Source organism: Netta rufina (assembly GCF_964035555.1).
Source record: "Netta rufina genome assembly, chromosome: 5".
Lineage (NCBI taxonomy): Eukaryota > Metazoa > Chordata > Aves > Anseriformes > Anatidae > Netta > Netta rufina.
The window spans coordinates 2,402,317-2,428,800 of record NC_140128.1 but is presented as its reverse complement, the minus strand read 5'-3'; the positions used below and the strand labels follow the sequence as shown (position 1 = coordinate 2,428,800).

At 36.9% G+C, this 26,484-nt stretch overlaps 1 protein-coding gene across 2 annotated transcripts in view; it reads right to left on the bottom strand.

Annotated features, from left to right (window-relative positions):
* The window catches only part of SBF2 (SET binding factor 2), a 251,265-nt gene that overhangs the window by 86,880 nt on the left and 137,901 nt on the right, over window positions 1-26,484 (bottom strand). For both annotated transcript variants that reach the window (XM_084288403.1, XM_084288404.1), the window contains exons 11-16: window positions 25,307-25,420; window positions 24,639-24,767; window positions 23,782-23,880; window positions 16,831-17,035; window positions 13,891-14,000; window positions 12,241-12,390 (exon numbers count right to left, since the gene is read on the bottom strand). In XM_084288403.1, coding sequence (XP_084144529.1) covers window positions 12,241-12,390; window positions 13,891-14,000; window positions 16,831-17,035; window positions 23,782-23,880; window positions 24,639-24,767; window positions 25,307-25,420 — 807 coding nt within the window. The remainder of the gene's footprint in view (window positions 1-12,240; window positions 12,391-13,890; window positions 14,001-16,830; window positions 17,036-23,781; window positions 23,881-24,638; window positions 24,768-25,306; window positions 25,421-26,484) is intronic.

Here is a 26,484-nt window from a genome sequence, read left to right as displayed (position 1 = left end):
CCAGCTCAAGGCAGGGCAGTTGGAACAGCTACAGTAGTCAGAAAAGCATCCTACCTGCCTAGCATACCAGTGATCACTGAAGTGAGACAAAGGAAATCTATATGGTAATATTGTAATCTTTGTATGATCACAGAAGAGCCTACAGTACCACAAACATTTCTGGAACAAATACATAAGAGTCCCATAGCCCGACAGATTCAAATCAAGGCATGAAGAAATATTAAATTAAGGAAATACCTCTCAGTTATCACCAAAGATAAAACTACTTTGCAGTAACAATTAGTAAATTTGGTTGTCTGTCATGAGGAAAAAAAAGCTGGAGAAATGACTATGAAGAATTTTTAATGAATTTTTATTTTACAGAATTTTTAATGTATTTAGGTTATGACTTAAAATGAATTAACTGGAAATTAATTTGTTTGAGATTTCTTTCTTGAGATTTCTTTCTTGTTAGACTAGTGCCTGAGTAGCCAATTACATGGTAGTAATGAAATGAAGAGAAAATCGCAGGCTTTAACAGAATTTCAACTACCCCCAGGGACCTCTACGGTCACATTCTTTTTACTGACCAAAAAAACTGAGCCACAATTTTTATTTATTTATTTTTTTTTTTAATTTTGAAAATCCAATAGGAATAGATGCAGGAGATTCAAGGTCCAACCATCCCCCTACCACCAACGTCACCCACTAAACCATGTCCCTAAGCACCACATCCAACCTATCCTTAAACACCCCCAGGGATGCTGACTCCACCACCTCCCTGGGCAACCTGTCCCAATGCCTGTTGACTTAGGAACTTTCATTAAATAGGATTTGGTTCAAGATGGCTTGGAAAAAAGTCCCCCTCTCCAACAAATCCGAATGCCCTTCACTAAATATTCATGCTATCTAACAGTATTTATGGAGATGGATAAAACCCGAATAGATGCCAAGTGACATCAAAAGTTTGTGGACAACACAGAAAACTTCTGGCTGCAGAAACTTTCACATGCTCTTGTAGAAAAGCAGATCCAAGAATGAACAATTCTCCCCACAGTTTTACTCCTAAGTAACCTCACAAGAGAGGAATTTCAAGTAGGCTATTAAAAGTGAATTTTTTGATAAAAAAAAAAAAAAAGATGATCAGAATACATTTATTTTAGTATACCTGCTCTTAATTGTAAGAACAGAATGCCAGTTTTGAAGCCAGGAATGAGTACCACCAACGGCACCGTAATTAGAGCTCATGTAAGATCTTTCATTTTTCCATAAGATCATTTTTCATGAGTAGTTTGCTTGACTGATTTTAAGTGAATCAGTTCTGATGCCTGTTGTTTTCATATGCATGTTTTATCTTCTTTTTGATATTAGAAATTACACAAGATAGATCAAGTTCATATCTGTTATATGGCATTTTATAACAAATTATCCTTAAGCAGTTTTTTGTAGTAAGTATGTACAAAATGCAAGTGGCAGTCTGAGTGCCTTTCTTAAAAGCTTAGCTGAAATACGGACAATCAAAGAAGTGATTCTCTGAATATCTCTCAACATCCTGTTTTTGATGTTGTCTGTAGTTACGGTTTTCATGTTTTTGATCCATGCAATGCTGCTTATCCACTAACCATGCCTAAGAGATTGTGAAAAGTAACTTAAAAACCACAAGCCTACTGTCAGTCTTCTTCACAGAAAGTAATGTTTTACATGGTATTTGTCTCTATAGGGGCTGAGGCTAAACAGATAGGGGATTGGGAAGGTAACAGCCATCTATCATAATCGAGTCAGGATCAAAGTCTATGACTTTCCTACACATACAATTCAGAGGCTAAGTAACAAATTGTATTAACATAACTGTAGTTGTGGCCTGTGGATTTTAAACAGAAACACATATGGTTAGTATTTCAGCTATTCCCAAATGACAAAGGAAAGGCTCCAAAATAGTCCATTAAAATAAATATTTTCCTTTAAATTGTTTTTTACAAAAGCAATTACACCTTTTAACTTCATAAATAAAATTGACTAAATTCCAAAGAAATCAATAGTTTAGAATCTTCAATTTGGTCTGAAAACAATAAATTAAGGGCTATTTTAGTCCATTAGTTTTGCCTGCATTAACATACTTTGTCTTCTTATGAACAGAAAATGCCCCAAACCACCACTTGTTTTGCCTCTGTTCTAATAATAAAACAATAAAAACCCAGTAAAGTCTCAGTTTAAGGGTATGAACCCCAACTTCTGCTGGCACATGGGCAAGTGTACTGATCCAAGAAACATGTATGTACATTGTATTTTGTGCCATCTGTGAATCTAGACTGTACTAATGCTAATCTTCTTGTACAAATGAAAAATACCAAAACTTGAGTGATACTTACAGAAAAGAAACCTGGAAGACTTAAAAGTACAGGAAAAAACACATAATATTAGGAATTACATTAATGTATTAGAAGTTTAAGGTATTAGATGTGTACACAGAAAAATGAAGATTTGTTGAGAATTAAAATCATCGGTATTGTCAAAGGAAGCATCAAACGTAAAACTCAGAGGCCTAAGGTTCAAAGGTAGACAGAATATTCTAACAGGAAAGATTTCTTTCTAAATAATAAGTGTTAAAAACCACGGCATCCCTCATAATCAAGGTTGATTTTTAGTGTGTTATTATTACCAAAAAAAAGTAAGACGTGGTGTAGTATGATTTGACTGGTCTAGTATAGACTAGTCTGATTTGACAGTCTACTATAGACTGCTTATGGTGAGGAAATACAAAAAGTAATCTTCACCACAGCTTGGTTACATAGTATTCTCCCATGCATCCTAAAAAACAATTCATGCAAGTCATAAATCTGGGCTATAATAATAAAAATTTATGTCAACAAGTGCCATATATATATATATTTCTTTTTACAATTTATGTAGAATGTCATGTGTTCTTTTGTTTGTATCTTTTCTATTTTTGTTCATAAAACTTTGCACACATTTTTTTATGCAACAGTAGAGGTATGTCTATTACTATAATGGATTTTTTTCTTCTGTTGCCTGTTTCCTTAAAAACATCATTCTTAAATGCCACATACATTCATCACTTTATGCTCATCATATTAATGCACTTGCGAAAGTTTACATAAAATATTGACAAAACCCAGAACTCTGCTGTATTTTATGGAATTTATCTCAACATCACACTGGTTTTTGAATACAAGCAGCCAAGATTTCAATTGTTTAAACCAAAGGTTATACAAACATCATAGGAACCAAATGATTAGAAGACTCCTAATATATTTCAATGTTCTGGTTCAGAAATGACGTATGTGAAGAATAAATAAAAGATGATCATCTTACAGCACACTGACATTTTTGATGCAAATTCCTGAGAAAGAAACCATTTTAAAACAAACAAATTCAAAAAGTTCCTTGGTGGAATAATAAACCAGTCTTCTACATGGCATGTTTCTTCTGGTAAGTTGAGCACTACCAATAACCAAGGGAGAACACACCTTGCTGGCAGAGCAGGAAAGCACTCTGTTTCAGCTCCTCTAATACACCTCACTTTCACAGTTATTTGGAGGGTGATGTGCAGGTGGCGAAGCCCAGAGCGAGACACTATGTTAGACAGAAAAACTCTTGCCATTCATCTTAGTAACAGAAGACTGAACTAAACCTACATACATACACACATGTATATTGGCAGCCACCACAGAACTATGTTCAGTGTCTGGGTACTGTACATCACTAGTACTCTGTATTTTGTTAGTTATTGTATAAAAAGTGACAAAAAGCTGATTAAGTGCATATATATGTACTTGACAGTATTACACACAAATCTATACTGAATTATATCAATGTACTGACATACAAATTATATATACACATAACATTTAAAATAAGAATATTTACCATGTATTCTTTTCATATTTTCATTAAATATAAAACTTGCGAAAACAAAAGTCACTGATTTCACTTGTTTTAATTAGCAAAATGCCTACTCCTTTCAACATCAAAACTTCTTTTTTCCTTAAAAAAAAAAACAAAACAAACAAAAAAAACCCTACCTTTCATCAGGCCACCTCTCTCATGGGCAGGCTACAGAATAACTACACAGCAGTATAACACAATTCCTAAACCAGACTTATTTTATTTACAACAGTGAGTAGCATACATCCACACGTCTGCTTTTCATCAAGACAACCAAAAATATTTAGAACATGGAGTTATTAGAAATGCGCGGCAACCACAAGGATGCAATTAACAGTAATGAACACTTAAGAGCAGTTAGAGCCTACCACGTCAAGAAGCTGCATGGTTTCAATAAGATATCTATGTGTGAGCAAACACATGCAAGCTTGCCCTGCGTTAACAGGGAATCCTGGAGGCCTGAAGAAAGGCCGGTGAGAGCAGACGGCCATGAGGAGCACCGACCTGTCTGCAAACCAACCCAGAGAGCTGGCCGGCAGCATGGGGTTACAGCCCTCTCCTCAACCCTGACAAGGGGCCACCTTTTGTGGCACCCTCCTTTGGAGTCCGGAGGTCTGCTGCTTCAGTGGTACCACATTTTAAAGGGCATATCCCCTTTTTAAAGGGTATCACATTTTTAGTTATCTGCAAGCTAGCTACGACCTGACTGAAATCGACGCAGCCCAGACACAGACAAGCTGTCTGCCCTTTGGATACCTTATCCTGTGTTTTTTCCAAAATGCTTACATCGCTATATAAACGTCACATAAGACCTGCTAAAAACATCTTTACTCCCAACATACCTCTTCTTGTTGTTTTGCTTCAGGGCCTTAATTTCACTTGTGCCTCTGAAGGCACCACATGGGCTGACTGAGGGCGCAGGTGCCCCAGGCTGGTCCAAGCCAGTTCCAACTGGTTCTGGCTGGTTCCAGCTGGTTCTGGCCAGTTCCAACCAGTTCCGGCCGGTTCCAGCTGGTTCTGGCCAGTCCAGCTGACCCGCAGAGAGCTGGCAATCAGCCAGAGGAGCTGGGCTGCCTCTGCTCACCCATTTTTGCTTATTCTTATGTAAACAACAACACCCTACTATCATGTAATATTTATACTAAAATATTACCCAGAGACCCTTTAAAAATAATAATAAAAAAGAGGTTGAATCCTGCACTGGTAACTGCTCATAAACATAATCTGAGCAGAAGTCACAATTGCTTTTAGCTTACCAGAAGCAAGGGCTTGGAAGTCCCCAAGCAAACAGCAATTTAGGAGGTGCCTGGCCACATAGGAACTCATCTCTGAACACTCCTCTGCTGGCCCAGTGTCAGCTTGAAAAGAGGATGTGGGTTTCTGCTGTGTAGTTAACAGACAAAGAAATTCCTGACTAAACTGCAGAGGCAGTCTAACACAGCTTGAGACAACCACCTTGGTTGTCTGTATACACGTATGCAGAAACAGTTAGATGCCTCTCCACAGAGACTGCTGCCCAAAGAAAAAGGGATTACTTGGATGTGGCCAGCTCTGCAGAGAGACTCGTGGCCCGCAGAAGAATAGTCATGGCCATTGCTGTGTCAAGGTGGTCATTTCCCTTGGTCCCTGCAGAGGAGGTAACTGCAGACTGGTCTTCTAACAGCAGTAATAAAGCTAAAAACACTGCAATGTTGAGTGAAAGTAGGACACGGGTACCTACTTTATGAATGCATACATGGAGAGTCCTGCAAAGAAAAACTGTGTTTTCTGTATTTGGCAAAAAGACACCTGTGAGTTGATTTTGCCTTGACTATGTGGGCATCCCACGAGATAACATGAGTACATGAGTATAACATTATGTTCCTCAGAGCAAAGAAAAGAAAAATAAGAACAGATCAGCAATACAGCCTTTTTCAATATACTTACTGTGTTGTTTTTCTAGAAAAACTATGTGAGTGTTATCAGTTCAGCCATGTGCAATGATATTAAAGTACCTTGCAGTTTCTTATGAAAAAGACATCATCAGAAAGACTCAGAAATAGCAGCTTCTTTTATGAAGTCCAGAACATTATGGGTGGACTCCTGAAAAGTCATCAGGATTAGAAAAACTGTTGCTTCCTCTTTGTGGGTGAAAAAACATGGATCAGAGAAACTGTATGACAAGCTTCTTGTGACAAAAATAAATAAGTCTACAGTAAGATATGGAATTAAAAGCGGAAGCTTCAAGTCCAAGCCTTAAACACTAAAGACCAAGAAAGGTCTTTCCTTTCTTTTATTTAAATAGCATCATGACTCTGTCTAACAGGATGAACAAGATCAAGTTCTTAATAACTGATGAATCAATAGAATTAAGCATGGCGCTGTTAAACTCCCACGATTTCTCTTCATGACAAATTTTCTGTTTCAAAATACCTTAAAAGACTTTCTAATATTGCTGCTACTCAAATATTATTTTTGAGAGTCGCTGATTCCAGGAACACACGTCAAACTGAGTAACAAAAGGCAGCCCATGAAATAAAAGTCTTGAAAGAAGAAAGACCTACTATAACCCTCTAAAAGAAAGATGTTTGGCAATGTAGTTTTCAACATAAAATATGAGAAATGCTAGTTCATTTAACCTTTATATTGCCAAGAATTTGAATCATATGACACACACATGGTTGATTTTCTCTCAGGAGTAATAAAATCTTTCTTGTTATTGGACAGTATTTGCAAAACTGAATTCTGAGACTGACAAGTTTTAAACTTCATCTGCTGACAATGTTATTTACATAAGAAAAAAAATTAATATTTATGGAATGCCATTAGTCTAATTTTGTATATTAAAGTTTCTTTCACAATAGCCTGAAGAGTAAATGCTAGAAAGAGGACCATATTATACCAAAGCAATACTGAAGGGTCGTAAGAAAAATTCTAGAAAGAAAGTTTATCAATACTATCTTTTACCCGTTTTTGGCCATTGTCAAAGAAAAGATGCTGGCCCAGATGTACGTGTAGTGTAACCTAATGCAGGTTAAAATTTTAATTTTGCACTGGTTGCTAGTATGACTTCCTGCCTTTGTTTTTTATACTGTAAACTCTAAGTATGCTTTTACAGTACTCAGTATACTGTATTTCAAAAATAAATACGGGAAGAAACTTAAGAGTAGTCCTTCAAATCTCTGCCTATTACCACTATCGAAAGCCTTAGTAATTTATTAGATATTATCTAAAGTGTTAAAATTATGAAAAATTTGTCTTCTATTAAAGATATTCCCTCAGTTACACTAGTACAAGAGATATATATTCACACAGATGCAAAACCAGAGCAAATCAGGACCTAAAACAGTATTGATGACTGTGTAGGTTGCCAGATTAACTCACATCATTAGAAGACAACATCCCTTTCCTATGCCTAACAACAATAATTTTGGAAGTATTTATATATTATTCAGTTTTACGTAATCAATTTCCACTTTAACCACATTTAGATTAAGTATTTCAGATGTCCTAGGCACAGGTGTTTTCTGATTTGAAACATATTTGCATTAGTGTGCAGCTAGGCAGTATTACTGTCCAACACCTTACACAGGAAATGTTAAATTACATCATCTTAGTTTTGGAGTTTTTAAATGAGAAGTTTTGTCTGTTCCAGCTACCAAAGGAAGCTAGCTCATAGTCCTGCACTGATTATCGGAAGAGAATTTTTCTGCCAAAACATTTTTTTTTACCATATCTTATTGTTATTGTTCAGTATTCTATGCAAATTGTTTAGAATGTATTTTTAAACATAAAAATTATTAGTTGTGATTATCAAGTACCCTCCACCTATACAATGGGAGAATCTTCAGGCCTCTTTTTGCCTTTACTGACATTTTATGAGAGTGCTTTTATGTTTCAAAATACAAAGTTCATTTGCTACAGCCAGAAGAAAATCAGAGAGACAACTCAAAGTCTGGACAAGTCATGTCAATGATTTGCGACTAATTAATGGAGAGTTATGCAAATTCAACCTTTACTTTTTTTTTTGTCATTATTTCTTAATTAATATTAAATATAAAACGTATTGCTGTAAATATAATTACTTAGAAAAAGCATTCCTCTGATAATAAATGGCCTTTTTAGCTGAAAAAAGTCAAGTATTGGCAGTCTTTTCTAACATGCCAGAGAAAAGCTTTTTATTAGAGAAAATTAAAGAGAAAGAACTTTTAAAATAGGAATTTATGCATAATTCTAAATTATGCTGGAGGTTGCCTCAGTAGAGGAAAACAAACACCTTGGAAACAATGTCTAGAGAAATAATTTCACATTACAGTGCCATCTGTATGAATAAATTGCCAATCAATACACTGAGTTTTCACAACACTGTAGATGGCTTAGAAGTAATAAAGTTATAATAACATATGGAACAGAACATAATTCCTATAATTTGCTATAACAGATACTAACCACTGCTGTAGTACAGGCTACAGAGTCTTTTCAGAGCATATGATCTGTCAGGGGAAGAATTCTTTCTCAGGGAATGAAAAGAAAGTTTTTAGCAAGTGGCCAATGACTACTTGCAGGAGAGAAAAAAGCAACTAACTGGTGATTTAATTGACCTCATCAGAAGATATCTGCTTTAAACAATTAGCTATACAATCTCCATGTCATTTTGATTCTTGTACTACTAAGAATGATCAGAAATATTTCTTACATTTGCACTTCAGCAACAGTAGATTGTCACTACTTCCTGGACAAGAATAGAGACCAGTAAAGCATATTTTTCACTTCAGTATTGACCTATTGTACCAAGTCTTACCTTAACTGTATTTGTAAAGCTATCTAAAGTCTGCCATATGGTTTGACATGCAACTGCATGCCTGCTAAACGAGGCAAAATAATTTATGAAATTCTATTGTACTGCCCCATATATCATAGGCCTATTAAAAATTTGCAGCGAGGTCCTGCCCATCTTTCAAACCGTAAATAGGCTATATAGTAATAGTCCAAAGGAATGTTGCACTTGGACTGAGAGCCTCAAGCTGACAAATGCCAGAGATCTGCCAAGCCTAAGTTTTGTCATTTCTAGAGAAATGAGCGAAACACCTCTTCCTTTCCCTCCTCCCAGTTGCAAAATGTCAGATCAGATACTTGGGGAAATACAGCCTAAGTCATCTTTCACTAAAATAACTTGAAGCAATGCTATGAGCATTTATTTATTCCTCATCCTTCATCTATTTTCAAGAATTGTGGTAGCAGATTCATTATACCAGCTATACATGTAAAGAGACTAGCAACTACATACACAGGGGTATTATTAGCAGCATTGTGTTAACACACCACTTTTAATCAACTAAATGAGTATATAGAAGCTCTGAAAAAGTATCTGACATTTATTTTTACGGACTCAAGTAGAACAAGAAAGCACATTCTATTAAAAGAAAAAAAATACCAACGAACTAAACAACAAGGAAAACCTTAACAGTAATGAAGAGATCTGCAATAAACTATTAAGAATGTACTCTTCCTGATTTTGTAATATATGGCACTGTTCCCAGTAAGACAAAGAACTCTGTACATGCCAGTAACACAGCTTCTTAGTCAAAAGACATTTCCAGAAACAGCTTACCTGTATCCCTTAAAATACACATTGTTAGCAACAAATCACATTATCAGTAGCAGAGGTTTGGTGGCTGGAGAGCATCACAATTCCTATATGCATGTGCAAGTGAGCCAGGGGAGACCGGTACTTCCAAGGGAAAGCCATCATGCTGGGACTTCCTGCATGCACATCCCGGTTCAACCCACCACGTACAGTAGAGACCAGTAGAGAGCCAGGGCTGTGCCCAACCTACCAGCTATCCCACAGGCTCTTCCCTCTCCATAGCTTTTGTATCAGCTGCTATATGCCTCCTGGAAACAGCAATACTTCTGTTCCTATCTTAGAAAAATCAATGGGAACGCTAATATTAACAGAAAAATGTACGAAAAGACATTTGATGGCACGGTTTCTACAATCCCAATAGGTCTGTGAGGTCTTAAAGCAACACTGCAATCCATAATCCCTCAAAATTCCATCATAATTAACATTATATTACCCTAAAGGTTGAATACATCTTCAGTTAACACCATCTTTCTTACATTAAGTTTCTGTATCTTTTAACAGACACTGTTTAAGTTGCCTGGTCTTATGACGTGCAGTTAACAGAACTCACGTCTCTATGGCAAAATGCTGACTTGCATCTGACTGCAGCAGCAGCAAATTTAACAAAGTTCTTGATAATGTATTTTTGTCTAAGTGATACAGAGAAGCTCCAAAATGTCACAATTTACACATTGTTCCAAATAAGAGTTGAACCAAGTACATAGACAAATTATAAATCATGCTTTTATCTTAATAAATGATTTCATGTCATAAAAGTAGATGTACTGAAAATACTTGTTTCTAACTAGCTGCCCAGTGTCAGGAGTTCAGATGTTTTCATGTTGGCTAAGCTTACTACTGAGAACTGGAAATTTCCATTTTACATTTCAAAGATATAAAAATACTACTGGGGAAATAAAACGGTAATTATTGTGCCCCCTTAATCCATATATTTGTTTCCTTTGCATGATTTGATTTGCATGATTTGCTACCTTTATTAAGAAAAATATCATTCTATTTTATTTCCATATTACTTCAAAAAAACAAACAAACAACCATTTTTATGACCATTAAGGTCCTTCTTGGGCCTTCAAATAATTGTGAAAAAAATATTAATTTTTCTTGAACAGAAAAACTGGATTTAATTGCTTTAAGAGGTGGTGTCAGTATTTCTTTCCTCAGTAACGGAAATTTCCTCAACTCAACATTTTTCTCTGCTATCTGTTTTGTACTATGATGCTGCAAATAAAGGGGATTCGTATTTCCTTCCTTTTGTCTGAAAATATCTCTTGACTTTTTTTTTTTTGGTCACCCCCCCAGGAACAATCATGAGAAGGACCAAAATCTGTAGGATATCTAGAAAATTGTGGTTTTTGGTTTGAAGTAACATTTCTGACTCCGGAACACAGAGCAGGTGCAGTATTTCATTAGTCATAATTTTGGGCAGAGAAATGCACTTTCACAGGTAATTTTATGTTTCTTTTAACTTTATAGCTATACTTAGAACTTGGAAAAGGCCAATGGCTGTGCCAAAATAGTGCATTCTGGTACAAGCTGTGCAATTTTAGCCAGCTGACTGACATCTTCATCTGCAACATGCAGCTAATTTGACTCTGAATATCACTACTACACACCAAGCTGAGTATTGTTCTAAATAGTAGAAAAATATCTACTGTAAATGACCAGAAATACAACAGATAACAAAATTTGCCTTTGATAGTGACCTGAGGTAGTATTTGCTCAGTCAATGATAATTTATTTCTATACTCCTGTAAGCTGTATTTAGCACTCACCTTTTTAAATATATGGGTCAACACACTGCTGCAAAATAATGTTAGCAGTTTATTTATTTATTTATTTATTTATTATGGTTAGATGTGAGTGGGGTTAAAACATTTCCATGTCTCGCTCAGATCCCTAACACACTAACTTAGACAGAGGCAAGGGGAGGCAAATTATAACAAAGCGTGATCACATTATAAATATAAATATACATAAAATTACTGCATTCTCAGATATCAGAGTGAACACCGGTATATATAAAATGCATTTTGCCGACAAATATAGCTAAATCAGAACAATTATTCAAATGAAGGTCAAAAGAAGTCATCCACATGTTTTACTCTTATAGTTAACTGCTACCAGGCTAATGTTTACTTACCACAAAATTACGTAGCAATTCATCTGTAGAATAACTCAGTAGATGAACCTCAAACACCAACTAAAGTGAGTTTTTGGCAAACTAAGATAATGCAGTGAAAAGCAGTGCTACCACCACCTATTATGGAATCAGAAAGTATGCTTTCTTCTTGAAATGTGTTTGCACTTGTGATGACAAAGAAGAAAATCTTATGTTTTGTTAAACAGAGGTGTGGGTATTACACATTTTAGGAGCTCAGATGAAAATGACTTGGAAATGCTAACACCATTCATAATAAACTATACTTAGAGCTATTACTATAAATCAATTCAATACTTAACTGATACCAAACTGATTATATCTAAATTATTAATAATGGAAACAGTTTTCTTTCTTTTTTTCATATAGGCAGATCTGTACAGACCTTTGCATTTTGTCCTTTATCGTTTGAACTACAAAATGTCTTAAATGCACTGTCAGGTAGTATCTGCTACATCACTCCAGTACACAGTCCCATAATTCAATTATTTTGTCCACATCACTGTAAACAATTTTTTGATTATCATACTAACAAAAAGACAACCAAAGAACAAAACCTCGCATATTGTACCTGCAAAGCACAGTTCATCATTCGTACTATGTAGTCAAACTGCTGATGGTCCAGAATTGCTCGATTTTGTTTAACGTGCAGGCCTAATTCCTGTGTGAGACAGTGCCGAGCTGCCTTTCCTTTTAGGGCTCTCAGGGCTGCCGGCAGGGTCTGGAGACAAGAAAGTCTAACTTCATTAAAATGAAATGGCACCAAAACAGTGAATATTATTCCTTCTTTATCAAGAAACTGCAGGTGACAGTACAGAGAACAAACAAATGATTTCTAGTCTTGGATATCAAGCTTTCACATAACAGACTCAAGCTAAATCAAACATTAAATATATATTTTTTTCCATTATTTTTTATTTTACTTTTTTTCAAATGCATTAAACGGCATCTCACCTACATCAGTATATGGGAACAACTGATCATGGATAGGCACTGAATGGACAGGAAATCAGAACTGGATTACTGTACATGAAAGCACGTGCTTTATCTGTACCATATGCTAACTTGTCAGCCTTCAGCCAGGCTAGGCCGCTAGCATGGTTTTTGATAAACAGTGCAAAACAAGTAGTTTTAGAAGATGCATACCACTCATAGTACTGAGGCCACAAGACTGTTATGCAGTTTATCCTAAATTAGGTCCAATAAAATATTTATACCAATGCTTTAAAGATGTATCAAGTGCTACATCAGTGATTATCTACTCTAAAGTGCCACAGTTGATTTAACAGACAGCAAATGATAAATAACAAAAGGCAGCTTATTGTCAAAGGATACATTTACTATGCAGTGGTACAAAAAAACACTACTGAAATTTTCTAGGTGCCTGCAAGTTGAAAGACATTAAGAAACTGTTGCACATGCATCAAAATTCTTTCAGGACAGCTACACATTTTATTAGGACATTTCTTGTATGTATTCTTGTATGTATTTTCATAACGCTATCTTGTAAATCAAGAAACACTGCTTTCCTGTCTTGAACTGCATAGCCTGAGAGATGTGTACAGATGGTACTCTGGGAAGCTGAAAAATTTCTGAAAATAATTTTACTATCATTTTCATACACATAATTAAATTCGAATGATAGTTTGAGTGACTGTTTTGAAATCAAAATTATAAAATTATATGGACAGAATCAAGAAAAAGGGGCATCATCTTAACATGAAAAAATAAGGATGTTAAGGAAGACAACTTGTACATTTTAGCAAAAATAGACATACCAAATATTTATATTCATCTCTAAGTTTTTTCAAATTCTTGATTTTTAAAAACAGCAAAATAAACTGGACTGAAAATCTGAAAGAACATTGGTTGACAATGAAATGTCTACGTATACTTTTTGTTTACATTCCTCCTATCAACATTGTCGGAAAAATATAAATCTTTTCTGAAAAGAAAAAAAATCACATGGACAGCACTATTTATGATGGTAATATAAACTAGCAAACAGAACATCAACATTCAGGTTTCCAAATCCATCTGCCTCATATTACACATAATATTGCATTTAGATGAGTTTTGGTGCTTATTTCATTCACTTAAATTATTAAAATAATAGTATTTGAAACATAAGACTTCAAGACTTGTTGTTACGAGGTCAGTCTCCATTTGACACACTAACAGTTAATACTTACTTGGGAAAGTTTAAATTTAATTTTATTACCTTTTCAGTCTCCAAAAACTTATTTTCAAAAATGAATGCGATGCAGTTTCTAACAACTTCCAGCCTTTGTGCACTATTGAAAACTGTGCTTCCTTTTTCCATTATGGAAACTATCACAGAAAAGATGAATATACATCAGTAAATTTCTTCAGCAAGAGTCACAAAGAATACCAGAATGTTCTTTAAAATAAAAAAATAAATAATGTGCCCTGCATTTTATTCTGTTAAGCAAATATATACAGATGGGAACATAGAATGTTGTTTGTTTGTTGTTGTTTTGTTTGTTGTTGTTTTTGTTTTGTTTTTTTCTATACTACCTGCATGAGTGCTCTTAATTTCAACTAAAACAGTTTCTCTTTACTACTTTCAGTTCTCTTTACTACTTTCTTCCATTTGTTTCATACAGGCACATGGAGATTCCAACCTCTTGAACTAGTTAACATACTCATGAAATATATAAATACAAATTAATAGAGAATACAAATTTGCATGCATATACACGTATAAACACACACACACACGTGCTCTATAGTGAACTGCATACTCTTGTATGTTTCATGTGTAGCAGGAGATAACTACATTGTTCTGAAAGAATTTGTTAGCCGTGCCAAGAATTCTGTGACATGGAATAAAAACTAACAGACCTGTTCTCTTTTCTAGATTCCAATTTGTTGAGATATAACGATTATTTTCTTAATGTGGTGTTTTGTTCTGAATGTCAAGAAAAATCAGAATAGGAGATCTAGCATTCTTTTTCTCTATTTAGTGTTGAGTAAATAGAATATAAACACATAATATGCCCTTTATGTAGATAATGATGCGCTCTTAATATCCAAGGATTTTGACACAGAGGATAGCTGGGAATAAGAGTATGAAAGTTATTTCTTGAAAAAACATAAAACGGACAAAAATATATACTTTTTAAGAAAGGAAACTTTCTCTTGCACTTAGCCCGGAAATACTTTTAAAGAAAGGCAGCAGAACAGAATATCCTTTTAACTTTCCATAACTAACAGATTCAATGATCTAGTCAACAGCAAAGGCAGGTAAATAAAGTTTACCCTCTTCTGACACAAAACCAAAGAGAAACAGGCCTGACACAGGCCACAAGAGGCCATCTAGTTCATTCTGCTGTCCCTAGACTGGATCAACTCTATTTATGTCATTCCTCATGTTTGTCTAGTAAGTTCCCAAAGTTCTGTGATAACAGAGACTCCTTGGCTTCACAAGAAATCCATTCAAATGCCTCACAATCCTCATTTTACCAAGTTTTCCCTTACAAATAACTTGACTTTTGTGCTGTAATTACACCCATTATTTCTTATCACTACAGATAGCGATAAGATTCCTCTTTTTAACAGCCTCTTATGTAATTGAAGACTGCTACTATCTGTCCCCTCAGTCTTCCAATTTTCAGTCTAAACAATTCTCCATCTTTCCTTGTAGGTCACATTCTCCAGAGCACTGGTCATTCTTCTTGCCTTCTGGACTCCCTCCAACAGAACCAAAAACGGAGACAGTCTTCCACTGTCCAAAAATGGAAACAAACAATCCAGCTGAGGTCTTATTGAGAACAACGAAAGGATTTCTCCATGGGGTTCACTGACTGTACTCCTGTTTATACATCGCACTAATATGTTTGTCTTTTTTGCAATAGCTTGACATTGCTGGGTCATGTTTGCCCTATGACCATTATAATCCCAAAATGAATTTCTGAAGAAATGTTGTCTAGTCAGCTGATCATGCCTATGCAAGAGCAATACTTTATCTAAAAAAAATAGTAGAGAAGGACAGCATTCAACAGACACTACAGACTCTAATTTGCCGAGGTTGACTGGTACTTTAATCTCCTTCTTCAGTAATTTTGCAAGCTCTACCACCTTCACGTGTCCTGAAGGTTTACTAAATATACCTATTTCTGCCATTATTCAGACTGATGAATATGATGAATTGAGGTTTTGGGGGTTCTAAAATTAAACTGAGAAATGTGTTCATCTGCTCTTTATATTTAGATACCTATATACATATTATCATTACATATGCTTGTTTGTTCTTTATCTTTTCCCAGTGATTTCCACATCTTCCACTAGTGCCAGATGAGAAACCTGAACCTTCAAAGATTGTTTCAGCCAGCCATACAATTAACATATGGTGATATTCATCACAGCTAGATGAAGAAAGTACCTAACTTACTAGGCTCAATCCAACTGAAACCAAATCCTTTACTGTTGTTCTTAATTATACCAAATCCTTTACTGTTGTTCTTAATTATGCCAATCACACTCTAGATGGTTCACTTCTTATTGAAGTCTGATGCAAGAGGGCTTTTAAAACTGCAAACAAGTAAGTCTATGTACTGAAGTTTGCAGTGATTGCTAAAAATACCATATGAGCATGAAATTGTAGAATCATTTATGTTGGAAAAGGCCCTTGAGAGTCCATCTAGCATTACTAACTCCACCACTAAACCATGTCCCTAAGCTCCATGTCTACATGCCTCTTCAATATCCCCAGGAATGGCAATTCCACCACTTCCCTGGGCAGTTCATTCCAATTCTTACCAACACCTTCCCTTAAGGAATTATTCCTAATATCCAATCTAAACCTCCCCAGCATAACTTGAGGCCACTTTAAGTCCAACCACTTGTCATCTGAGAAGAGACTGACATCCACCTTACTATAACCTCCTATCAGGTAGCTGTAGCAAGTGATGAAGTCTCCCCTCAGCCTCTTTTTCTCCAGACTAAACAACCCCAGTTCCCTCAGCTCCTAAGCATGTCTAGTTTTCTAGTACTTTCACAAGCTTTGATGCTTTTCTCTGAACACGTTCTAGTAACTCAGTATCTTTCTTGGATGCAACACATTGCAGCCATGCTGATTATATATTCAACACATGAGATAGGATGACAAACAGGTAAATTAGTGAAAAGGTAAACATACCAACAGGGGGACCTGCTGGAACGACGCACTTCTTGTCTCCCCGAGTTGCAGGGGGGGCACCCTGACTCCTTGCAAGGCCTTCCTGGAGCAGCTCCTGCACCCTGCACTCATTGATCCGGGGAAATGGGAGGATGTGAACCCTCAAGTGGGAGCCCTCTGTGGGCCGTGGCACTTTCTGGAATGCTATGTGGGGATTGGGATTTTCCTGCAGGCCAAAACCAAAACATTAAACACAAACATGTTATGTTTTGTTACCAGCTGCCTCACTGAATTCATCACTGTTTTGTGTATCTGTCACACCTGAAAGATTAAAAGCCAACTAATACAGCTGACTACTATCATGTTTCAAATTCACATCACCTTTTCATTTACTTTAGTATTTCCAAACTCTTTAAAGGCTTTTATAAAGTTATTTTTGTCAACATCCAAATTAATTCAAATAAGAAAGAGAGCAAAAGAATATCACTTTTTTAACTTGGGTTGCTTTTATGCAACTTAATAAATATTTAGGACTTAAATAGAAAGTAGCACGACAATTAGCTTCTATACTAGAGACAGGGTTGAAAAATATAATATACAGTCTCTTCACCAAGCATCCAGAAACTTTCTCAACTTGGTCAAGTCTACAAAGTGAAAATTAATTTTTGTATCATGTTTGAAACTGTGGCCCTCCTTCATTAGGTAACATTTTTGTAATTTCTGCATGTCCTGCAAAATATGTTATACAATTCACTGCTTGCACTAAAGAAAGGAAAAAGATTAATACAGTCAGTCAAAGAGAGGAAACAATGGGTACAAATTACAAGGAAAGTAAAAAGAAGCTGTAACTTCAGATTTTGGGATGTTCTTGATGGATAGAAATCACTATCATTGCAAAAAGTCAGAATTTCCACTGCAATGAGAAATGTTTGTCTACAGTGATGTTTCACTCACTCTTTTATGGTCTTTGTTTTCTTTTTCTTTAAAAGAAAATGTAATAAGCAACCCCAGAGAAAGTTTTTATCTTTGCTTTTCACTTTTCTTGATGAGATCCCCAGCATAGGAAAAAAAAATAGTAACAATTCAGTTTTGCATCACAGAACACTGCCATACTTATTCTACCAAAATAGTTGCTCCGTCTGCTACGTAACTGTTCCGATACTCGTCTTGGTGTGACATTATTGTGCAATACTGCAGTACTGAGGACAGTGCCAAAATATGTTCTGTACTTAACAAAAGGGATGCTGTGTGTGTGATATTTTACTTCTTGTCCTGGGTATTTGTCATATCAGATACAGTATCAGGGCACAGTATGTTCCCACACACATCTTCTGCCTCTGGTGGTCAGCAACTATGAAGACCATGTACACCACAAGCCACGAAATTTCTCTTAACTGCCTCCACATTGACTTCAGCATGTGTAAAACACACTTCTCAGAACGACATCCTGAAGACTGCAAGGTATGAAAATGCACTATTTCTTTTATTTTTTCTTCAAATGCTTGATAAACTTCTCTCACTTTTTGTTTCTTTTCTGGCTTCAGGTTGTACCTTTTCCAAAATTACAGCAGAGATTAAAATGCACCACAAGGGTTTCACCACCATTAAGAGGATTACATCTTATGTCTTGAGCAGTGTAAAGCTGTCAAATCAAACAGGGTATTTTCTTCTCTTAATCCATATACAAGGGATTGTCATTAGTCACATTTGAATTTACTCCAATTCAGTTTGACTCTATGCTGTTGGCTATGTATAGCTGCTAAAGAGCATTATGCAAACAATTAGGTTTCTGTTGTAAAAGCATAACTAGATTGCAATACAACTCAGAATCAGGAGTTAGCCTGGTGCTTTCATTTACAGAAGTAAAAGGCAACAAGAAGACAAAATGCATCAATTAGAGAAAAAGCAGTCTCAAACCAACGCATTTGAACTCAGATCTAGAAAAACAAACCAGCTACTTAGCCGTACAAATTCTCTGCACAGTTGAGTTTAATAAAACAAGCCAAAAATCTAGCTATGAGAAAGATGACAGCAGCAGATGCCAAGAGCAGCAAGGCAGAGAAAAGAAACACAACCTCAGTGGGGGGTAACAGATGGCATATAATAGGAAAAAGCCAGAAAGGGAAAATATCTATTTCACGTTCCATTTAATTGAAAAGAGAGGTCCAGAGGAAAGATCTAGAAAGAGTTACTTTTATCTTGGACATAACAAACGTAATGCCAGCTGCATATGCAATGACATACAGATCAGCAATGTATGTCTAATGCCTTCAACTACTGAAGCAGTACATGCCAAAAACTTGTCTAGATTTTCCACTTGCACCAGCTAGACTAATACAAACATTATCTCTCCCCAATGAACCTTTTCCTCATATATATCTAGACTGTCCCAGCTACAACATAATGACTATTAAAATTGTGGAATAAAATATGTTGTCCTTACCAACAGGGATGGACTTGTTAGGAAGGTTGGGGGCAGCTTGGGATGCAGCGCCAATGAGATGGTGGAGTTCAAGATCAAACTTGGTGGAAGAAGTAAGGCTAAAAGCAGGATTGTAGCCCTGGACTTTTGGAGATCCAACTTTTGGAGAGCTCTTCCGGGACCTGCTTGGGAGTATCTCATGGGATAGGTTGCTAGAGGGCAAGGGTGCACGTGTGAGCTGGGTTACATTTAAACAGCACTTCTTCCAAGCTCAGGATCGGTGCATCCCAAAGAGTAGGAAATCAGGGAAGGGGGGCAGGAAACCTGTGTGGATGAGCAAGGAGCTCATCGATAAGATCAAAAGGAAGGTTTATGAAATGTGGAAAAAGGGTCTGTCTTCTTGGGAGGAGCATAGAAGTGTTGTCAGGGCCTGCAGGGACACGACAAGGAAGGCTTAAGCCCACCTAGAGATGAGGCTTGCAAAAGAGATAAAAGGTAATAAGATTATTATTTTTTTAAAGTATGTAAACAGTAAAAGGAAGACTAGGGATAATGTGGGTCCCTTGCTGAACGAGGGGGGTGTCCTGGTAATGGGAGACGCTGAGAAGGCAGAGATACTGAATGCTTTCTGTGCTTCAGTCTTTGCTTCAAGGACTCCCCCACGGGACTCTTCAACCCTGGAGGTGGGAGAAAGGGTCTGGGAAGTGTAGATCTCCCCCCTTGTTGACAAGGGGGTGGTTCGGGAGCATCTGAGTGGGCTCAACGCACACAAATCCATGGGTCCCGATGGGATGCATCTGTGTGTGCTGAGGGAGTTGGCAGAGGTGATTGCTGAACCACTCTCTATCATCTTTGAAAGGTCCTGGAGAACAGGAGAGGTGCCTGAAGACTGGAGCCAATGTCACTCTAGTCTTCAAGAAAGGCAAGGAGGATCCGGGAAACTACAGGCCAGTCAGGCTCATCTCTGTCCCTGGAAAGGTGTGGGAGCAGCTTGTTCTGGATGCCATCTCCAAGCAATTGGAAGAGATGAAGGTTATGAAGAGTAGTCAGCATGGATTCACCAAGGGGAAGTTGTGCTCGACCAACCTCATTGCCTTCTATGATGGCATCACCAGCTGGGTAGATGGGGGGAGAGCGGTGGATGTCATCTACCTTGACTTTAGCAAGGCTTTCGATACTGTCTCCCATGACATCCTGCTAGCAAAGCTGAGAAAGTGTGGGATAGAGGAGTGGACAGTAAGGTGGGCTGAGAACCGGCTGACTGGCCGAGCTCAGAGGGTGGTGATCAGAGGAGCAGAGTCTGGCTGGAGGCCTGTGACTAGCGGTGTTCCCCAGGGGTCGGTGCTGGGTCCGGTCTTGTTCAACATCTTCATCGATGACCTTGATGAGGGAATAGTGTCTGCCCTCAGCAAGTACGCCGATGGCACAAAGCTGGGAGGAGTGGCTGACACGCCAGAAGGCTGTGCTGCCATTCAGTGAGACCTGGACCGGCTGGAGAGATGGGCAGGAAGAAACCAAATGAGGTTTAACAAGAGCAAGTGCAGAGTCCTGCACCTGGGAAGGAACAGCCGCATGGATCAGTACAGGCTGGGGGATGACCTGCTGGAGAGGAGCTCTGAGGAGAAGGACCTGGGGGTCCTGGTGGACGACAGGTTGACCATGAGCCAGCAGTGCGCCCTCGTGGCCAAGAGGGCCAGTGGGATCCTGGCATGCATTAAAAGGAGTGTGGCCAGCAGGTCAAGGGAGGTGATCCTCCCCCTCTACTCTGCCCTGGTCAGGCCTCACCTGGAGTCCTGTGCCCAGTTCTGGGCTCCCCGGTACAAAAAAGACAGGGATCTCCTGGAAAGAGTCCAGCGGAGGGCCACAAAGGTGATACGGGACTGGGAGCATCTTCCCTATGAAGAATGGCTGAGAGACCTGGGGCTGTGCAGCCTGGAGAAAAGAAGACTGAGAGGGGATCTCATCAATGTGTATAAATACCTGAGGTGTGGGAGACAGAAGGGTTTGGCCAACCTCTTTTCAGTGGTTTGTGGGGACAGGACAAGGAGTAATGGCCACAAGATAGAGCCCAGGAAGTTCCACACCAACATGTGAAAGAACTTCTTCCTGGTGAGGGTGACGGAGCACTGGGACAGGCTGCCCAGGGAGGTTGTGGGGTCTCCTTCTCTGGAGATACTTAAGGCCTGTCTGGACGCCTACCGGGCAGCCTGCTGTAGGGAACCTGCTTTGGCAGGGGGGTTGGACCCGATGATCTCTTGAGGTCCCTTCCAACCCCTTCAATTCTGTGATTCTGTGATATCAAAATATGTCATGCAATTAGGTTCAAATGAGACAGCTCTAGGCATCACTTTTAGAAGCAATGTTACTTATCACAGTGTTTTATTCAAAGATGCGTAACTATTAAAAATCTGACTTTTTAAATCATTAACTTGGTGGTAGTGAAGTAGTAGCTGGTCATTCTCAATGGTGTAAGGAAATCTCATCATAAGAACAGATGAAAATGAGTAAGTCTTGACACTGATTTATGAAATTATTTAAGTGAGAAGTTGCATATATGCAATCATTTATGCTCTATAGGTTCTTTCATTCTAAAGAAGGATCTATATACACAAGAAAACAAATCCAAATGTTCTCCATTTTCTTTGTAGTAATTTAGAATGATAATAAGAATTATATTTTTTGAAGAAATTTCCCATATTTATGGGACAGTACTGCAATAATCATATGCTTATAACATTATAGCTCCAATGTTTGTTAAAAAAAAAAAAGATAATTTGATTTTAATGAAACTTAAGTGTGGTACCCCTAATTTTTTTTTCTGTCATACACTCTGCAAATTCAAATCCACACATCTCTGCCACCTGATCAAAAAGAACCAGACTACTTTACTTGAATATTGCCCGTCGACTTTTTAATGAAACTAATTGTAATGAATACTGCAGTACTGTCAACCAATATACCTCCTGACAGCATTAATTTGAAATAAAGACATGAATTTGGAAAAAGCACTTTGGTATACAGAACATTACTATTAATTTAGTAGCATAACATTTAACATTTATTCTGGAGCTTTTATTTTAGGTTACATATTTTTAACTTGTAATAGAAGATGATTCCACCAGTACTTACCACTAATAAGGATAAGAAGGTAAGCCATGAAATAAATAACATTTTATTACAGATTTAATGTCATGGATGAAATGAGTGTATGTAACAAAAATTCTCATGTCTGACATACCTCTTACGTTCACTTACAATAATTCTAAGACATCAGTATAAAGACATTAAATTTAAAATACTTTAACAAATGTGCTATACCACAAATGGACAGAGACATTTCATCAAGGGAGGTTAACCTGTGTATCAATTCTTTCATTAATTCAAAAAAAAAAAAAAGCAGAAAGGTCATTGAAAGGTCATTTGCTAATTTCAGTGGAAAAAAGAGGTGGCTGGGGGAGCGGTGAAGACCAAATCCATGTCTGAAGAGATGCACAAATTCATCAGCTAAGGACAGTATTAAAAGTCAGACTACTCTCATTTCACACTCCTCACTATCCACACATTCCACTCAAAATACACAGATGTATTTTTTTCATCCAACACCTACAGACACAAGAACTCCTGAATGCAATGGTTGTAAAATTTTGGATTTTCTATACTAAGATATTAATCTTATCCAAAGTAAAGACTGCATTAATACTGATGAAATGCTCAAAAGCAATTCTTTTTTTTTGAAAGCAAACAAACAAAAACACCCCAGAATTTAGCAGCAGTTAGTAATTCCTGTGTTTTTTATAGCAGTGTAGTTGTAAATCATAGCTTTTGGGAAGTGGGATAGCAAAAAGATAGGGTGATAAAGGTGTTGATTGATTGCAAAACAGATATTGCTCTGTGGAGTCTGAACAACGACAGGAAGTGTGAAGGGGATGGAGATTAGCTGATGCCAAATAAAAGAAGCAAACAAAATGCCCTATCTAATAGAATCTTAAGAGATTTTACAAAAGCACTGTACAAGATAAAGGCATGATAGGAAGAAAAGAATGAAACTGGAAATGGTATTTTAGGAAACCCAAAGAGTTCAAGAAACAACATGTAAGAAATAGGATAGTTAACACTTGCTGAGAATGCAAATCATGGAGCCTGTGTTACACAGCAAGAGAGATCTGCTGGAAGAATACACTACGTCTATTTATCTACACTGGATGTACGGTTTTCATAGGTGAAACTGTTGAGAAGTAAGAAGACACGTTTGGCATAGACAGGTTGCAGCAGAGAAAATAACAGTTTATAAACATTACATGAATACACACTAAGAAAACAGTATGCCAAGTAGTACTAAGAGCAGTAGGTAAATTAATACCAGCATTAATATATCAGTCAATATATTAAACATCCTTAATGTATAAAATTGTTGGTATTTAAAGTTCCAAAGTCATAATGCAGATAACTACCACAAGCAGTCATTTCTGTTTTCAGACACTGGATCTATCTCAGACAAGTGAACTTCTAGTGTTATCGATACTAAAGTGGGGTAGGTATAGTAAACTTACATTCTTGAAGAGTTGTTCTGCAAGTTCTCTAACATGTTTTATCATTTTTGGTGGATTACCTTCCTCAGCTTTAATTCTTTCAACTTCAAAGGCTACCAACTTAAAAAAAAAAAAAAAAAAGAAAAAAAGAAAAAAGAATGTTTATGATTCAACTAATATAATTTATTTCGTGTTTAAATTACAAAATGTTAATCTTAAACTGAAACTGAGAAAAAAGGAAAAAAAAAAGAAAAAAGAAAAAGAACAACCTGTGCTGTCACATTGCCCTAGAACATAAGATTCTTACAGAGCTTCTGCTGCCAGAGTCTAACCTAACACCAAGTCCTAAAAACCTAAAACATTCCTTTAACGTTTCTAATGCTACAATTTACATTTCTCCAATGCACTGCTACTATGCAAACTCTATTTGTACTGTACATTCAAATAAAAAACAGCACAGGAAAAGTACAGTACTGCTTTTTAACAGAAAAAATGTTTGTCCCAGTTGATTTTGTTGGGTATGTATTTAATTTAATATTTCTCCATTACTTTTTCAATGTTTTAAGAATGTAATTAGATTACTCAAAATAATTCTGTACTAACACATGTGATTCATTATAAATTTCCAAACCTGACAATAAGAACAGCATTATCATGATTTACACAAATGTTTAACTTCATACATATGAGCAGGGCACAGTTTTATGAAAGTAAGCTAAAAATGCATGTTTAGTAGATAATGAGAATTGAAAAGATTAGCATAAACTTTATATAACAGATAAACTTTGTATAATAGACAGTTTGGAAGCATTTAAGTTTTTCACGTTACAATGTCATTGGTACATTTTAATTTATTTGGATAAAAAAACAGTTTTCACCTCATCGAAAAGATCACAGGCTCTAAAGGGCGGACCCCTCTCTGACACAAAACCAGCAAATGCCATTCCATTGAGAACTTTGGTTAGAAAGTCATTTTCAATTAAGCCTCGCTGGCCCAAGAAGGCTGCCTGCATTAGAGATAGAAAACAAGGCAAGTATTTTATCAGCATCATAAATTCAACTATTTATTTATAAGCAACTATATATTTTCATCAGCTTATAGTAATATGAGGTACTTTCTAATGAGAAAGTTTTTATATTACATAAGATGTCTTTGTACCTAAATTCAGGAGTGAAGTAACAATATTTTGGTGCACACGTTTTATAAATCTCACAGGTAATAAAACAAAACTGATACTTTTAAGTATTGTCTTGTAGGAACATATATGTTTTCAAAATTCCTTGATTATCCCTCAAATGTTTCTTTATATTAAATTTTAATGTTAACTTTACTTCATGTTCATCACTATCTCAACAATTACTCCCACTACAATGCACTGATACAATGCTATGTCAAAACTATATGCTTCTAAGTTGATAAATTTTACATGTCAACAGCAATGGAAAAAAAAAAGTTTTTTTTTAAGCACTCGTTCAAAAGGCAAGCACCTGGAAATAACACAACACAAACAAATGCTAACTAAATAAAAATAACTTTCTCTTTTACCTTGTGGAAATGAATGACTGGTTCAGCATGAATTCTGATCAGCTGAAGGCATGACCGGTATCCTTGGAAAAGTTGCGCAAATAACCTAAGGAAGATTGCTCGCACTTCTTTATCCTGCGAGATGTAATTGAACATGCTGTCAAAACATTTTAATTTCCTAATTTTTTCTACACTTTGTATAAAGCTATCTGATAAACGCCTACAAATTTGCCAACCAGTGCAGCAGTGCAGCATGTGAAGTGCAGATATGCACGCATGCAAAACTATCCGATGCAAGCAAGGCTACAGTTTCACTGACCTGTCTCTGGATGGCAATACAGATGGTAATGATTATTACATATCGACCCTGTCACTCCTGCTGCTCCTTTTTCACACCTGCACATTAGTGTCAGGGTAATCAAGAGTAGCTGAGTGGTCACGTGGAAAAACCCAAGAAGGAACCAACCTGAGTGAAAACTGACGCTAATGAAAGAAAAAGGGGTATCTTTGCCTGGATTTATTCCCTCAAATAGGCCAGCTCTGCAGCACTACACAAAGGCAGTGCCACTGGAGCAGGCATGAGGGCAGGGAGCCACAGGAGTCTAAGCTGGCAGTGGTGACGGGAGCCTGGCTCAGAGCGGGGCAGGCATCATGCTGCGCAGCCTGCTGCGGGGATTGCTCTGAGCTTTGCTCAACTACTTTTTTATGACTCTTCCAACTCAAATCTTCACATGCCAATCTAGTGCAGCCAAAACAAGCCAGGGTTAGCTTAAAAAGTTAAAAATAGTAGGTCTTTAAAGTCCTGGTTATGTTTGACTTAAATGAGCAGGGGAGTGCTTAAATAAACATTGAGGGTTTAGTGGAAATGATATGAACAGATGAGGGCAGACTTGGGGCAGGGACATCTTCAGTCCAAATGCATCTGAAACATTGTTCAATCCTGTGTGACCCACATTATTTTCATTTTTACCTCAAGTACCTAATCAGACCATGGCCATGTCTAAAACGTGAGGTCCTAAAATTTGTTTTAAAACTTCAGTTTTTGTGGCGTCTCGAACAATTTTTTCAACAAATTTCAATTTGAAAAATTGCAAGCAGCAAAGAATATTAGATTATCAAATTGGGTAAACAGCTGATGAGCTGTTTAATCAACGAGTTAGTATAAATTAAGTAAGTTTAAGCTTTCAGTAACTTTTTAA